Source organism: Sander vitreus, chromosome 20 (genome assembly GCF_031162955.1).
Source record: "Sander vitreus isolate 19-12246 chromosome 20, sanVit1, whole genome shotgun sequence".
NCBI classification, from domain to species: Eukaryota; Metazoa; Chordata; class Actinopteri; order Perciformes; family Percidae; genus Sander; species Sander vitreus.
This window is the reverse complement of record NC_135874.1, coordinates 15,455,509-15,473,164: the sequence shown is the minus strand read 5'-3', so window position 1 is coordinate 15,473,164 and position 17,656 is coordinate 15,455,509. Positions and strand designations below refer to the sequence as shown.

At 41.4% G+C, this 17,656-nt stretch overlaps 1 protein-coding gene across 1 annotated transcript in view; it reads left to right on the top strand.

Annotated features, from left to right (window-relative positions):
• LOC144535414 (fibroblast growth factor receptor-like 1) overlaps positions 1–17,656 on the top strand; it is a 29,008-nt gene that overhangs the window by 6,217 nt on the left and 5,135 nt on the right. The window contains exon 3 of the mRNA XM_078277858.1: positions 12,116–12,388. Coding sequence (XP_078133984.1) covers positions 12,116–12,388 — 273 coding nt within the window. The remainder of the gene's footprint in view (positions 1–12,115; positions 12,389–17,656) is intronic.

Genomic DNA, 17,656 nt, shown 5'->3' with positions numbered 1-17,656 from the left:
AACCCTGCCGTTCTGCAGTTAAAAGGTTGATTGAAATATATGGTAGTGGCAATAGCGATGGCTGGCTGAGCCTGAAGAAAGCCGAGCCAGGGGACAGCTGGGATAACGAGCTCTGAATGAGGCCTCCACTGCCTTGGCCTCACAACCCTGAACCCTCCTTCCAGTTTCTTCCATCCTCCCCTCCTCGACCCCCCTCTTTCAGTTCACCTCTGATGAGCTTCAATGAGACCCCACATGGCTTGGTGGCTTTTTCACTTCCACTTTGTTTTTCATTAGCGATTCTTTTGAGCAACCTCGGAAATTCTTTCTGCATTGTCCCCATTGATTCTGGTTAGAAAGACTCTGGTCTGGGCGATTGCTTGTCACAGTACGTCAAAATAGGAGTTTTCATTGCGAGCGTCATGATGGAATTAGTTTGCACCCATTTCCAGCAGCAGCAGTCTCTCTCAACACTAGAGGTGAGGAGGCAAAGAGGCCCTGATTTTTTTATTCAGGGCACTGGAAAAACATGTCCCCGCTTTGACTCAAAGAGTGGAATGGGACAAGGAAGGAAAAATCATTTCAGGAGCAAAGAGTATAATATGTCATATTTTATAGCAGGGCTACTGCTATCCCAGACTGGAATTATGCACCATGCAGTGAAACTGATTTGATTTCCTTATGCACGGGGATGTGAGTTTGGGCTTTGGATCAGCCTCCAGCCTGGATGTACTTGGAGTGAGAGGCTTGGCAGATGGGTCGCACTGCTCCATTTATACAGTTATTCTATGTCTATATTGAATATTCGCTGAACTGACAATGTTGGCTTGTCTGTGGCTTTGTAAGTCGGTTTCACTTTGTTATCTCAACTATTTCATGGATTTTAATGAAATGTGGCCTGACCTTTCCTGTAGCGCCACCATGATGTTAACATTTGTGTTTTAGAGTTAAATATCTTTTGGACTTTAGGATCAATTGCGATGAAATGTGGTGCAGATATTCAGTCCAGAGAGGTTGAATTCAAATGACTTTAAAGATCGTATAACTTCTAGTGACACCAGCAGGTCAAATGTTCTTTCAGTGAAATATCTCAACATCTAATAAGGGGATTTAATGATGTAACAGAAGTCCTTGCAACAGAACATTTATTCTGCTTGTCAGCCACCTGTTCCTGTGCAGGTCACCTTGATAAAAGGACTACTGTACAGCTCAGTGTGGACAGTTGATTAACAGAGAGAGACAGCCAGACTGGCAGACAGAGATGGATAGAGGGCAGTGACCTTTGTACAGCTGAGTAGTAAGGTGAACTGGGAAAGCACTGAACAAATTGTCACTGTGAAAGGGCGAGTACCACATCGTAATGACAGGCTCTACAGCTCCACGGTGACAGATTGATTTCAGACAATATTCCTGGATTGTCAAGAGGCCCCATTGCTGTCAGTGAGAGCTTTGCCAGTTCCTCCACCCCGTCCGTCTGACTCGCCTCGTCTCTCCCCCCTTCTCCCCACTTTGTCTCGTCTCTGTCTCACCCGCCTTTCTCTTTCCCTCGCCCGCTCCTCTCCTAGCCTCGCCCTCCCTCCTGCTCTGTTCTGAATCGCTCCATTCTGCCCAAACACTGCTGCTACATCGCAGTCTGTCAATGGCCCTCTCCTGAAAAGATCTTGTTGACAAAGGCGCTGGTGTAAAGCGCTTCCCAGTGTCATGGAGATTGGCTGATCCTCAGACTGTACGCTGGTGTAGGGTTCCTGGAGACAGAGAAATGAGGGGCACTCAATGCCAGGCTTGGCCATCATCATTGTCATCATCACACAGATGTGACCACAACACACACACATACTGTAGACACACATTGGTCCGCCGGTGACAGCATGTCTGGCTCAAAACGGTCTTGTTTACAGCCTCTGTGCTTCTCCGCCAGTCAGTGGAACACCAGACCAACACAGAGCGACGGTGGCTCGACTTAATAAGACATCTGTATCTCATTCAGCACCTCCAGACTGGACTCCGACTGTGTCAACTGTACACAATGAGCCAAACGCAGGTTGGGTAGTTTTTTCCCACTTTGGAATGCAGGAAGGTTGAATAAGGAGGTGGCAGGATGTACCTCACTGTTGATGGAGCCCATGAAACAACATAAACAGAGTTCTTGTTATGAGAAGATGATATAACATGCCGTCAAGATTTATTGTCCAGTAAACATGCTCCGGAGCAGTGGTTCCCAACGTTTTTGATGAAGCAATGTCTACTTGTCCCATCATCATCTGTGGCATTTGTATAGTATATAGGATAGCGTGCCAATACTTTTGTGGTACCAACTGTAAGTGTCTGTAGAACAGACAGCATATCGAAAATCTTCAACCTTCTGATTTAGGTAAACTCTTTGTATGGCTGCTCGTCTTACTCAACATTTAACATTGGAAAATGTAAGTTTTTTAGATGAAAAGGGGTTTTGTAGAGAATTATATTCCACAAAGAAAGTATTAAGTATTGGCACTGAAACTTGGGTAACATATCAGCACTGTCTTACTCTGTACATGTTCAGTATTTCACAAGAAAAAGCAATAGATTTGAGAAACATTATCACAATTTTGTTTAAAAGTAAGATTTTCATCTTTCTTATATCAATTTAATCATTAACAACTTAGGCCCTCTTAGATTTATTGTGGGATCTATTTGAGGGTCCCACATTTCCAGGTTAGAAAACCACTGGATTAGAGGAACATCTAGGGAAAACAATAGAATATTGAGTTGCATAGTTGTTGTTTTTTCTGCTTCCCTGTTTGTCTCATAACCCCTCAGGTAGATGTTTGGTTCCACCACTGCTCTTTAAACTTTAACACTCTTTGTTTTTGTGGCATGAGAACTACAGTATAGACTTTTTTTCAAAAATGTTCTGTGTGCATTTTTGAGAGAGAATAAGAGACAATACACAGGTGGTCCAGAGCAGCCAAACACGTGTGAGCGTTCACACAATGTCCCTTTCGATGCCAAGTGGTCGGTCCATCTCCAAAAATGAGACAGACAGTAATAAACAGGTGCTCGTTGGTGCCTTGCTCTGTACTGGAGAGAGAGAGAGGTCTGTTTGAGTGTGTCATGTGGCTGAGGCTGAGCCCGGGCCAGGGAGTGTGAGATTGTTGGCATTCCTGGATACTGCCGCCTGGACCCACCTAATCCCCCTTCACTCCCCCATGCAACCCTCCTCTCCTTATGAACTGTGTGTTAAAGGAGGCCTCTCTGCCATCTTAGCCTCTGCTCCCTGCCACTCTCTAAATCAACCATCCTCTTTTTAACCCTCACTCTACTTTTCCTTGGCTTGATTTTCTTTCTCTCCCGTCTCTCTGACCCCTCTTTTTCTGTCTCTGTTTGTCACTCTATCTGGCCTTTCTCTGCCTTCCCAGTCTCCCTCCTGTTGCCTCTTCCCTGATAAGTGGCCCTAAGGACACACTCAGCCCCTGTGTGTGCACCGGGCCTTAGCCTAATGGAGTGAGATAAAGCGACTAGAGTGCCACTCACTGTGCGCTTTTTATGACAAGGCAAGACCAGTAAATTACTGATTCACATTTGCATGAAAAGTTATGCCATTGAATTAGTGTATTTACTAAATATAGTATTTTATTTGTATGTACCATTCCCTCAGAAACCAATTGATTGAATGTTGTATGGTGTTTTTGTAGTCTTATATTGCTATTTGTTTGATTGGATACTTCTCATTGTCAACAGTTACTTCATAACATTTGATCATTTACATATTCAATAATTTAATCAATTATCTTATTTATTTTATTTCCTTTTTGAAATTTTTATCGAGAGAATAGAACAAATTAGTAAACAGTCTACATTATGGTCTTGTATTGTCCATCCCCTCCTTTTCTTTTGAAGTGAACATACACATAACCAGAAAGAGATAAAAACATGAAATGAGAAGGTTGGCGTTTTGTTTTTATTGTCAACAAATCTCATTAAAAAAGACTAACCAATAATGTCTAATAATCCATCTCTAAATACTTTCTGATTTGTGGCTCTCAGTCTCAAGCCCATTGTTTCCTACTGAAGTAAATCTTTAAAAAAAAGGTTCACAAATATACAATTTTATTTATACAAAAGTCTCAGGAATTTCGTCAAACAGCTGAGCGTCACACATTTTAGCGAATGTTAACAGGAGTAAATCGTGCATTTGTTGGGGACATTTGATGCACTAGTGACTGTTTATGACTGCAGGATGGTGCATGTGGTATGATTTAAGCTAAACTGCAGTGCCCATGTTCATGGTAATGAAACAACATATCACCTAGTGCAACATCCAGACATTTATGACACAGAGGAATAAGCTATATCAAGCTTTGGCTACACAGACAATACTTTCGTAGCATAAATTCAGTGTTGGTTTTGTTTTTTGTTGACAGTAAGAAAAATATAAAATATTGCCAGATGTAATCTTTAAAAACACATAAGAAACAACAACATAAATTGTAAAATAAATCGAGTAGAAGAGAAGACTGAATCAAACTCTCCCACTCACTCCAGTAGAGACAACGATAGTCAAGCACTGGCATGTATCAGAAGGCTCTTAAAAGGTAATATTAATAAAAATAATTAAACCCAAAATAGTGATTGCTTACATACTAGGAAATACCCAACTCTCTGTACAGTGGTAGACCAGCTAAAAAATTTGAAAAGCAGGCTATAAACTGTTCCAGCAACTGGTATGCACTATCCAGTAATAAGACAAAATGGCCACTCCAAAAACATTATATGAAAGGCCTCTATTAATTCAAGTTAAGGACTTTCCATAAGAACTCTGTACTTTTCCAGGCTTGTGGAAGTATGTAAAAGTAGGGAGTCCTTATGGGAAATCCTGAATGAAAAGGGGCTTTTCATATGCTCAAAGTATCAATAAGTTATAAAACAGAGGATTTCTCCCAGGATATGGTTAGCTGAAGCAGTAAGCCACTTGGATTTGTATGTGTCTTGTCAGTTTAGTGAGTAGATAACCTAAACAATAATCACACTTACTAAATGTGTGGTGCAGTAGATATGACACATGCCTTTGGTGTGGGAGATCTGGGTTCAATTCCCACTGTGATACATCAACCAATGTATCCCTGAGTAAGACACTTAACCCATAGTTGCTCCAGAAGTGTGTGGCCTCTGACATATGTAGCAATTGTAATGTAAAATGTATGGCATTTGCATTTTCTTGAAGGTTAATGTTTTGTTTCATAAAAGTGCATTCATTTTTTATAATATTAGAAGGTTTGTTTCTAAATGATGACCAATATAACAATATATCTCCAGTTTATTTACAAACAAATAAATATTTCTGTCTCACTGATTTATGTTGGGTGGAGTTACAGATGACAGTAGTAAGTCTACAAACACACATGCTGCTTTTCTCTGACAGAGGCAGCTGGAGCCAGGAGAAGGCAGTCAAGTTTAATGAAATATAGCAGCTTAGAGTTCAAAGGCTCCAAAGTAGGGCCTGTTAAGGGTAGGCCGCGTGATGGAGATGTTTCCAGAAGCTTTATGACGCTGGAGTAATTTCTCTCTGTTTCTTTCCTGTTCTTTTGATGAGGAGTCGCCAGGAGCCTGTTGTTCGAGCGCCATTAGTGAAGGAAGCAGATTCACTGCAAACAAGCAGCGATCTTATTCCAGTGATTCTGCTTTAATCAGATAGATCGCCTGGAGCATCTTATTCTCTTTACCTCTTTCTTTATATTCCACCCCCTCCCGCTGTTTCTCTGGTCCCTCATGTCACCCAATAGCTCCTCCTGTACCATTCCCACCACCGAAGCAGTTGCTATTCAGCCCACATCAGATGGTGCCGAAGAAAGAGCCATTGTCCCGGCTGGTCTTACCCCGCTCTTATCTATTGATTGGAAAGCTGAGAGGGGGAAATAACAGGTATTGATTACCACACTGGGTGAAGTTGCTGGGCAGGACGTCTGGAGGGGTAAGAAAAGACGACATTCTTCACCCTTGGCTGCCTCGCTGCTGTCAGAACAACCTCCACTGCCACTCCACATACCCGTCCCTTTTTACCCTGTCACTGCTCCCGTCCCTCACCTCACCTCCTTTCTTGATTTGCCAAAGTGCCCCCCCTCTCTCTCACTGTTTTATGCCGATTTTTATCTCTGCTTGTGAAATGTATAGCCAAGCACAGCAGCAGGCTCTGAACAGAAGCTCTGGCCTTTCACACACTCCCCGAGCTGCGGAGTCCGCCTCACCTCTCGCCTTCACCCAACCTCTCCAGTCTCAAGTAAAGTCACTGACTCTGGATTTGGTTTCAAGCTTTCATGTAGTTTTTTAGTTCCCTCTCGTGTTACTTAAACTCAACTTACTTTTTTTCCATCCATATTGTTGATTTGTATTATATAAGTGCTCATGATGTTTTATGAGATGCATAATAGAATATTTTCCTGAAAGCACAGGCTACATTAAACTTCCTCCCTTATGTTAGAGGTCTGTCTGCTTTTGTATGGTCTGGTGAGCTTACACAGTGCTGCTGAGTAGGAGGATGCATTCTCCAGCTTCTATCTGTCTCTCTGCCTCTTATCCTTTATGTAAATATTTCATATTGAAGGCACATTCACTCAGATCAGTGTTTATCTAAGAAATGAATCACTACAGTCTGGCAGTGTGCAAAAACCTTTTGATGCACAAGAAATTCTTGGAGTTGGCTGAAGATTAAGGACCAAATCCTTTTTATTAGATGATGTTTACAGTGTTGTTTGAACTATATCCTGTATTGGGCAGACAGTGTTGCGTGCATTATCAAGTTGTGCTCATTGCGGTTGGTTAAGTTCCAGGTGTTCGCTATTGGAGCGGCTGTCAGCAGCAAGCCAACCCTTTATTGACATGTTTGTAATGACTAGAAAGACCAAAGCACTTTGTATGGGAAGAAAAATGCATGTACACATCATTACAAATCCACAGGTGTTATGTAAAAGAGAAAATAAATGAGGAGAGAGGTGCCAGCACATCTGAACATTGCTCAAGTCTGGCAGCCTTTGTAGTCTTTTTTTTATTTATTTTTTATATGTATTCCTTCTTCCTAGCATATTTCCCTCCACGGATGCCTCCACTTCAGATCAGCAGTTCATTAACCCGCTCACAAGGTTTTGTAAAAATGGCTATATTTAGTCTAAATCACAAGAATGCCTCTTATTGAATGTGCCCCTTTCTCTTAAAATAATCCATCACCAAATTGAGCAAAGAAAAACAGAAGTAATTCTGGGAGTCGCCAGGCCTCCTCCTCCTCTTCCTGCGCTATGAAAGATTCCATTCACACATGGAGCTTGGCTATAATAAGGAGCACCGTACCAACGGTGCAATATGGTCATGTGTATCATTTTCCATTTACAGAGCAGCTAACAACTCTAACAATTTGAGTAAATACTCTGAAACTCTCACCAGTTTGTCATAAATTGGTAGATTCCCATTCATCACAGCCTCCCTAGACGACCTTAATGCTTAGTTCAGCAACAGGAGAGAGCCTCAGAAGACTGAAGCTTAAACAGCAGTGAAAAGTGCAGCTATGTATCTTACAATCAAGTGGATAAGGCAGCAGTTTTTCTCGCAATTGGATTTTCTTTTACAGAGGGCCTCTGTGTGTAGTATCTGAGCTTTCAACTCCAAGGTTAAGAGAACCTGTCCCTGAGAGAGAGAGAGGAGGAGGAGGAGAGTCCTTACTAAAGAAAGGATGGTGGTCATGCACACAGCACAAATAGTTATTAAGTTATTCAGACGATGTCCTTGATTTCAGCACCTTTTCATGCCTTGTTTTTCAAACGGACTTCAAAGGGTTTTTTAAGAGCGGAGATGAAGGGAGGAAATCATTCGTTTCACATTCCTTGCACTTGGAGCACCGTCCAAAGTCATCTGGAGTAGTTCTGAATAACATAAGTTCAAGATCACATAGACCTTTATCACAATTAAAGGAATAGTTTGATTCATTTTGGGAAATACACTTGTTTTTGTATGTTTTGATTCCCCTTAGAGTTAGCTAGATGGAGCGTGGTATCGACCTTCTCAGTTAACTCAAGAGCGCGAACATGCCTATTCCCCAAAATGTTGAACTATTCTTTTAAATGATTAAAAACAATAACATGGCAAAATGAAAAAGCATCTTTAAAGACAAACAAGCAAATCTAGCCAAAGTTTCACTGCACCACCAACATAAAGCCATCTGATCATATAAATGAAAAACACTTTAGTGTTAAGAAGCTTAAAAAGACATTTACAGAAGGATCTCCACTAAGGCAGGGGTTGAGTGTACAATAAGTGGCAAATGCCCTGCAAACAACACTGCAGATGGGTTTTGTAGTGCATTGTTGTATATTTTAAAGAATGTAAAAGAGAATTCAGAGGTCCCCGTGTCTCTTTTCATTTTCTTGGGAAGAATATAACTCAAGAAATGTCCTTCCAGTTTTTAGAAATCTTTGTTTGACAGGCAGCTGGGTCAATGTGTTTTGACATTTTGCCTTAGCTAAACCTTTGACATTAATCAGGCCTTGTTTTTCTAAGTCAGTCCCCTCCATTAATCCAGAAGGAGCACATGGCTGAGTGGCTTGTGGCACCATAAGTCCAGAGAGATAACTGAAGCCTATTTGTTCAAGATTTGGCAGAAATGTATTTGTGTTTTTACAAGGCGATTCGGCCTTTTAGGATCAATTCAGTCCATATGAGCTCCAGCAGCCCAAAGCCAACGCTGTGACCTGTTTGTGTTACTTTGAGTCTGTAGAGTCAGAAACTGAACAGTGAGCGCCTCTGTTCGGCTTTCCTGGTAGCAGAGGAGTGAGATATGGGCCAGCTGACAACAGCCAAAAAAACTGTGGTCGCCTTTTCTCCACAGACATAAACAATGACACTTCCAATTTCCTGTGCATGCTGTGGACCAGAAAAGGCCATCCACAGTGAGGAAGGAAAACTCTGAGTTTGTATGTATGTGTGTGTGTGTGTGTGTGTGTGTGTGTGTGTTTATGCATGGTTGAGAAAGACAGAAACAAAATAGGTGTCACTTTTTCCCTACTGAGTTTTTTGGCATGACTTCTAAATCATTCTTCATCTTTTTTTTTCTTTTTTAAATATGAGTGAGTCCAGCTTTTTTTAGCATTGAAGGTCACCGGCCCAGCAGTCCAGGGGTCTCATTTATAAACGTGGTGTACGTACAAAACGGGGCTGAAAATGTGCGTACGCCACTTCCCGCGCAAAGGTTGTGATTTATAAAAAACAAACTTGACGGGAGAATGTGTGGTCCTCCACGCAAACTCTGACCCATTCGTACACACATTTTGGAGACAATGGGAATTGGCGACACAGATGGTGAGGTGGTGAACTGAAGTCGGAATGCAGAAAGTAAATGTGGGAATAACGATTACTCGTAATATGCTTTTCAAGTATTGATGCCTCACACACATTTTTTCACTCCATATCATCCACGTTATCATGTAGATTAAATCCAGCAGTGTTATTTGCGCTTGTACGGAGTATTAATTGTATAAACACCTTGTAAAATCCAACTCAAATCTTAAATCAATTCGTTCTTAATGTTTAATCTGTCTCACCGTCACAGAGTCCGCTACGGAGCGCAGGAGGAGATGGCCCGACTGCATGGAATACAGGATAGCATCAAATACCCTAGCATTAGATAACTGCAGAACACAGTGTAAATAACTAAATATCTGTCTTTAATACTGTGCATATATCATCAAATGTCAAAGTCTAAAAATACAGACGTTAAGCAATCGTTACACTTAATGTCCGAACTTTAATACTGTTCGTGACCAAACCTGCATGAAGAAAAGTGTGTTTGCAAATTGTATCTCGCGGTGGGGGATACTACTTGTTGATGCTGTGATTTTTGGCAAGGTGTTAACAATCACAAATTGTTGTAAACATAGAAATACTGCCCGTGCGAAATGCTGCATGATGGCACTGCTGGCACCGCAGGAGGACTACACCAATGGAAGAATCAGGAGAGAAAAATACATCAGGGACCATGACGATGAAATTAAATTCCCTAAAGCTATGCTCTTGGATCTATGTACTGAATTGGGTCCAGTAGAGAGGGCAACGCGCCGGAACCGGGCCATCCCGGTCCAAATATTGGTCCTCCACTCTGGGGGCAACCAGCTTTTTCCAGAGGGAAATAGCAGACAGCTAAGTGTTTTATATACATATTATATATAATCTTCAACTTTATCACTAAAGCTTGTTTGGATATAATATATAGTTCTTTTAAAAATCTTATCATATAGGTCTGGTATATCTGGTATATCAAAGCTGTCCCATGGTTTTATAAATCTGAATTGTTTTTGGCGTACGCCATTTTTGGCTTTTGGGCGTACGTACACTTTTAGTAAGGATCCTACGCACAATTTTATAATTGAGACCCCAGATGTTTTTACCTGCAGCTGAGATACATCTGTTGGCAATGTGATACATAAAACAGCCAGATGGAGTTACCTGTGTCACCTTCCCCCACTGCAGCCCCCATCAGTATAATGATGTTCTTGTTTACCATATGTGTGAAATGCACTAAAGGAATGTGACTGTGTGTTTGAGCGTGTGTGTGTATGTGTTGGGAGAGGCCATGTGTACTTAAGCTCCTCATTGTTTTTACTACTACCAGACCGGCCATTTGTTCTGAGGCACATACTGTGTACTTTTGCAGGCTGTTGCAGCCCCCCCAATCTCCCGTTCCTCTTCGGTGTCTAGTCTGCTCAGTAATTCAGGGTTTAGTTTAGTTTTGGGTGGGGGGTTAGTTGAACGCTGGGGCTGTGCGAGCAGCAGCGCAGGCCTCCTAACACCATCACAGGGTGTTTCGGCCCGCTCCACTTCACCAGATCTGAGGGAGCAGACCTGAGCCAATTAAGAGCAGGGAGAACAGGCTGCTGTCCGTCTCACTGTGGCCCGCCCCCCTCATCGCTTTGATCTCTTGCACGCAAAACCAGAGCCAGAACACTTTACCCTCTCTGTGCAGGCAGTGGACAACTGGGCTTGTCCAATTATTACAATCTGGTTTCAACAGCTCTGGGTAATCATACAAAAAGATGACAAATTACCTCTATCTCATTCCATCTGCCCACATCTGAGCTGTTTTTAGAGTTGTTTTTAGTCAGGGAAATCAGGATACTTTATTACATTTGCTGATTACAATACACAATCGTTAGACAAGCTGCAATGGCACTTTGTTGGTAAACCATTCTATTTTGTGATATTTTTGAAATTGTTGGATATAAAGGCCTCTCTGACTATACCTAAAAACTAAAACTGATCAATCAGGCTTATTTCATCAAGTAATTTTTTCCACTGACGTGCCTAATTGTTTTACCTGCCACTTAATAGGTGAGGTGAGCTTCCACCAAATTTCTTTCTAAAAAGTTTGGTTGTTCTCAATGTAATGTGGTCGATATCAGAAGTTCCCAAACTGGGGAAAGGAGAAAAACCTTGACTTTGGAAACAGCAGTTGGTAAAACAATTGCACCACAAGGTCCATTCAGCAGCTGCTTGCTCTTCATTAGCAGATAGAGTTTTCCAGATGTCAAAAATGTTTGTAGATATTCAAATTTCCATTCCTATGAGCACTTGAATGACTTCTCATCCATGTTGGCTTCAAAATTTAGATTAAAGCTCCAGAACAGCTACTGAATGGAGCTTGTGGTGGGATTTTATTTGCCTACTAGAAAAAACATCTGCCCCAAATGATGTTATTTTTCTTTAGAATTTGTTCTAATCTTTGCTCTTTTTGTCTTGTGACTTTCTGCAAATTGTACCTCTAAAAATTATTAAAACCTAAAAAAAAATCTGAAATAGAAAAATCCCCCTTAGACTGAACTGGTTGCAGCATGTTTTAAAGGGGTCGACATGCTGTGAATGACTGGTTTAGATGATGTTTCATTGTCTGTTTCACCCTGACAGGAATAAAATTGCGGGGAATTACTGTATACTTTTAATGTTTTTGGCACGAAAATGGTAAAAGATGTGGAATGCCATCTAAAAATATTGGTATTGGCCTCAGAAACCTTCATTTTTTGTGGGCTGCAGATTCAAACACATATGTTTTCCTTTTGCCAAACCATATTAAGGTTTTCAGAAATGATTCATTATCACCATTATTGTGTTTGTGTGTCCTCAGGACCTCCACGGGTGTCTGAGAAGGTTGCTCACAGACAGATGGCCCGGCTCGGGAGCGCCATTAAGCTGCCGTGTCCAGTGGAAGGAGACCCTCCACCCCTCATAATGTGGACCAAAGATGGGCGCAACATCCACAGCGGCTGGATCCGTTTCCGTATGCTCCGCATGGGCCTGAAGATCAAGGAGGTGGAGGCAGATGACACTGGGACGTACATCTGCAAAGCAACCAACGGCTTTGGTAGCGTGAACATCAACTATACCCTCATCGTCATCGGTGAGTGCAGATGGAGTTGTGTGTATCACATTAGACAGTTTGTAAAACATGTTGCTCAGGTTCCTGAGATGAGATCATTGAGGGTTGTGAAATGTGTCACTCTTGTTAAAAATTAAAGCTTGGTTCAGCATCAATTAAAAACATGAAGTCACCTGTCTGGTAACTAAAACCAGAGACCATGGCCGTGAGTCACTCTCCCCTGATTTGTACGATCAGATCGCATCATCTTCTGCTGTGGTGTTTTGAAGCCTTATTTGTAATACTTTCCTGCAGTCAAAAATCTCACCACAGTTCAAATGTTAAAAGACAGCATCACTAACAGAGGTCGAGGTCTAAAACAAGTGGATTTATGGAGGTTTAGTGGTTGATCCTCTCAGCTATTGTATGTGTTACAGCCCCTACCTCTCCCTGCCCAAAGTCAACAGCGGCATGGGATATTGTTTCATACTACTTCATCCTCTGTGACTCAATTGGATCTCAAGCTCTTCCTTTTCCTTAGGCTACACTCTGTGGAGGCAGGAGGTCTGCAGCTCAGCAATAAGAAACACATTCAGTGTAATAGCGCCGGTTTGTCTTCAGACTCTCACCTAGGTCTTGAATTGGGCCGGGAGGATTAAGCCACAGTTTGACCCAGTGTGTAACTCGTTTGTGTATGTGCATACAGTACATTTCCTCTGTGCTAGAGCAGAGCATGATGAATGAGCAGAGTGGAGCGTGAAGGCTGTGTTTAGTCTAATTACTCTAAGATGCCTAATTAGGGCCCGAGTCTGTGCGCTCTTTCTCCCTCTCTCTCTCGCAGGAGGAGCTGCAGCCTGGTCTTGTGACAGCCAGGCTTCAGAAGAAGAACCATAATCAGGCAGATGTGGAAAACACAGAGCACTTCAGAAAGCAGTGCTTTTTGTAGTAAAGCATGCTCATGAGTCTGGACCAAAGTTTATTTTAGGGTCCCCCTCAATATGAAGTTGCCAGTGAGTTCAAAGAGAGGGTGTCTGCTGATTGTGCTAAAATGAAAGGTTGGAGATGAAGGCACAGAGCCAGCTATAATGTCAATGTTCATACTACAGTTGTGCTATATAGTATCAAAGTCAGATGTGGCTTTGTCTGGGTCTACATTGCATTTAAAGAGAATTCTGTGTTTTTTATATACACTAAACACATCTTAGTGGAATACATTCAAAATCAATCATGTGATGGACAACCACCATGTCATTTTAAGTCTGGTTCAAGACACTGTTGATTTAAAACAGTCATTGGTGCATTTTGATGTGATGGAGGTTTTTCCACTGCAGAAAGTAAATGTAGATTATTTCAAGTGGGGAGTGGAGTCAATGTGTATAGAAACAAAAAAGCAGCGTCACAATGTCATATAGGGTCTCGCCATTATTACAAGACATAATAAACTAGAAAAGGCAAGATTTTCTTTTGATTTAGGTGTGCTCATTGTTAAAAATTTTGAGTTTGAAATAGCTGAAATGCTGACGTAGTTGAAGTGGCAGTCGAAATACAAATACTGAAATAAGTTGAATTAACTTTTCAACAAATTGCAGTTAAAATAGAAGTGCTAAAAGATGTAGTTTCAGTTCAGTGTAAGCATTAAATAAAGTTGAAATGTTAGACAAAGTGTACGTGATAATTTGACTAGGATGTGTCAATTGAAGTGAATGTCATGGAAGAAATTAGTGTAAGTTCAATAAACTGAGAAACAATGGCAGTTAGACCGTCGGCTGTGTATGAACTGAAAAGAATTTGGAGAAAAAAGTATGTATAAGTATGTTGAACCTCCCAAAAAATGATGTTCAGACGAAGAAACAGGATAATAATACGAGAATGAGTTTGCATTGCTGAAGGAAAGCACACTAATGAATAAAGCAGATACAAAAATGACGGACCCAGTCAACAATAAAATGAAATGAAAAAACAAATCTGTCCTGTTTACATGAGGTATAAATGTCGATTTTTCTTAGTTCCAAAAAAGATTTCATGAGGAAATCCTATCTTCCAAAGTACCATTTGTTTTGCTTTCCATTTGAGCATAGACTCAAATCTGTAGCTTCTGCTACTTTCCAATGATTGAAAATAATAATGGAAGCTGTAATCACACATGCTATAATAACTGGAAATGCACATTTTGATATATTTGGTATTTGAGATCTGTCCCCTAATAAACATAAATCAGGAGACAAAGGAATTGCTGAACTAAACTACCCACCTAGGACTTCCATCAGTTTGATCTCGATGGTCTGGTGGAGGTACAGCTCATCATCCAGGTTCCCATTTCCATTCTTAGCAACCGTAACTAGGCACTTTGGCTTTGGATTTCTGCACATGTTGAGGTGGTGTACGTTGGGGCTGAGTGAAAAAGGACATACAGAAACTTAGTAGTACCTCATGAGTTTGGAGAGTGGTGTTTTTTTTGAATTTCCAAAACCAAGACCAGAAGTGCAAGGAACAGATTAAACAGTGTTTATCTGCACTAACTCTTGGCTGCAAACGATGGCATGTCTGGCTAACAGCTTTACTGTAGCTAACTACCTAGAGTAACTTAGTGAAGTAACTTAACCAAGCTTTACTTCCAAGGCCAAGAGTTTGCATATCATTAGCTTAGGAACCATTACACTTTACGTTAAAAAAGCCATTTTGTGACTAGCACAGCATGCTATCACACTTTCTAGTGTTGTTGTAGGTTATTATTTCATGTAAACCCGAGGAATAGAAATTAGTTTGTGCTGTGACATTCTTTGAGGTCTTTGTAAGCTGAGAAAGAGCTTGCATAAACATAGGCAAACACAAATAAGGGGAAAAAAGGGTCAGCAAGGGTTTCCCTGACCACTGAGCTCTTTGAACATGTGACAGACTATTTTTTTTTTTTAAACATTTTGAAATAAATACTGTACAGCACATGGAATTTGTTTTTGGATTAAATATTGATTTAAAGATGGGAGATTTTGATAGATTAAAGCCGCCTACACTCACACACGCAATTAATCTTGATGATAGATAACAACTTTTTCCCTGCGGTGTGTTTAGGTGAGAGATAATTTGTCTGGTTTAGCTTCTGCTGCAGTGCGACTGAGTGAGAATGAAGACTTCAATAAAGACAGTTTAGGACGGATGTGAAGAAGCTGGCTGGGACCTTGGCGAGATCATTTCAACCTGACTGCATGCGTTGCTCCCACTTGGTGATTACATTAGGAAAAAATACCAATGAAAGTTCAATCATAAGTCTTTCTTGGAAAAACATTTCCATGAGATTTTTATCAGTGTTTTTGCCCTTTAAGGTAAAGAGACTTTCTGGGTTCTCTCTTAATCCTGATCTGGTTTGTTCCATTTCCTAGTTGTCCTCTGGTGGTAGTGAGTGTGTAACAGACCGACTGTAGACACTCAACAGCCAGTCTGCAACTCACAAGCACACCCCCTCCTCTCTTTCATCATTCCTTTAGGTACTGGCAGGTCATCCCTGCAGCGTTTGTTTTTATAGATAATTGTTCCATCAGAGCTGCATTGCATTCTGTGTGCCTTTTTGCCACGATTAGAGGGCCCATTGTCAAAATACTTTCAGAATAGAAGTCATCTTAATACAGCCAAATAGTCTGCAATTATCATGAACAACACTTTCCATTAGAATCACCTAATTGTTCTCCATTTGTATTTAGTTGCATGCAGTTAACTGCAGTGGCCTGCTGGGAGGCCTATTACGTTTCTCAAAAAGAGCAGAGGAGAGAGATTATTTATTTGAGATACTGTAAATGAGCGGTAACTCCCAGCATAGCTCCACATACAGTATCCATCATGTAAGTTTATTATTTTTACTAGTTCACAGAATGAAAAAGTAAGAGCAGCAACTGCAGTCAGTTATAGTGCCTGTCAGGGGAGAAGGGTCGACGAAAACCTGGCAGCTGTTCAAGTTCAGGGCCCAACGTGGAGAGCATAACGTTTTAAACATCGCCTGGGACCCAGCAGAGAAGCCAAGCAGAAGAATGACAGTAAGATAAAGAGACAGCGAAGACGTGGAGTGAGATTGGAAGTTAGAGAGTGAGGGGTTTTGCAGTATGATGTAAGGGGGGTGGGGGGTTCCACTTTGGCTGGAGAGATATCCCTCCTCCCATCTGCCAGCGGACAGCCTGTCCTCCCCTGAACTATCTGAAGAATCTGGTCAGTCAGTGCAATATGGCGCCTCCCCAATCCCTCCAGCTGGCTGTTTGGGCCCTGTTTGGGGTGGTCTCTTGACAACTGGCCCCATCACCTCACAGCAACCCCACCAGGACAGGCCGATGCATGCAGCAACCTCTCTGTCCTCAGCTGCTCAGTCTACAGCAGGCTTCATATGAGCATTAACATGGGATTGTCATATTAACATTTACAGGATTGGATTTTAATGTTTATGTCTGCACAGATAATATATTACAGGGCTATTACAGGGCTAATACAGGGCTGACGGTACTCATTATTTCTACATGGAGATTTTGGCTCTCGCAGCACATTTTCATTTTGCTCCTCTCTGGAGATGTTGTCAGGCCAACCGTTGGATATACTGCCCCGTGTGTGACTGATCACATGTGGTAGCTGTTTGGAGATTTCCAGAGTGTGATGCAAGGCCACTGCGCATAACTTTCCCTGGACATTACAATGTCCCCAACAACATCTGGAGCTCATTGTGACCTCAAATCATCAGGCCTTTTCCTGTGATTCAGCTGGCACAGAAGGCTAGCAGAGAGAGTGTGTGTAGTGACCTGTTTCCTGTCGCTGGATTTGTGAATGAAGTGGGAGGGGATGCCGTCAGACCCTAAACACTGTAGCAAGACCATGAATAGATTTAAGTTGTATGGAAGGAGGCTGATTGCATTTTAAACAATTTAATACTTTCACTTGCATAAGCATGCACTTTAATCATGACTTAAATTTCCGTTTGCATAACAATCCTTTGATTTTTTTTTACAGTGCATAAAGTATAAGGATTTTTGTTTGATCACTGATTCCATAATAAGTTGCAGCTTTAACTTTCTTTTCAGTACACAAGTAGGGCCTCTCTTATATTTAGAGGCCTCTCAGTCAATACTCATTTATTGCTTATTTTATTTTTCAATCTTCAAAAAATAAACGTATGGCAGCCATGAGATGTCATGATACCTCGCCCCTGTCTGCAGTCTAGTGAGCCAATATTGTGTAAAGACAATAGTGGCAAGGGAAAGCTTTAACAGGACAGACATATAAAGGGTGCCATTGTTCCCTAGAATTGCCTAAAAGTAGAGAGGAAATAGATTCAGGAAA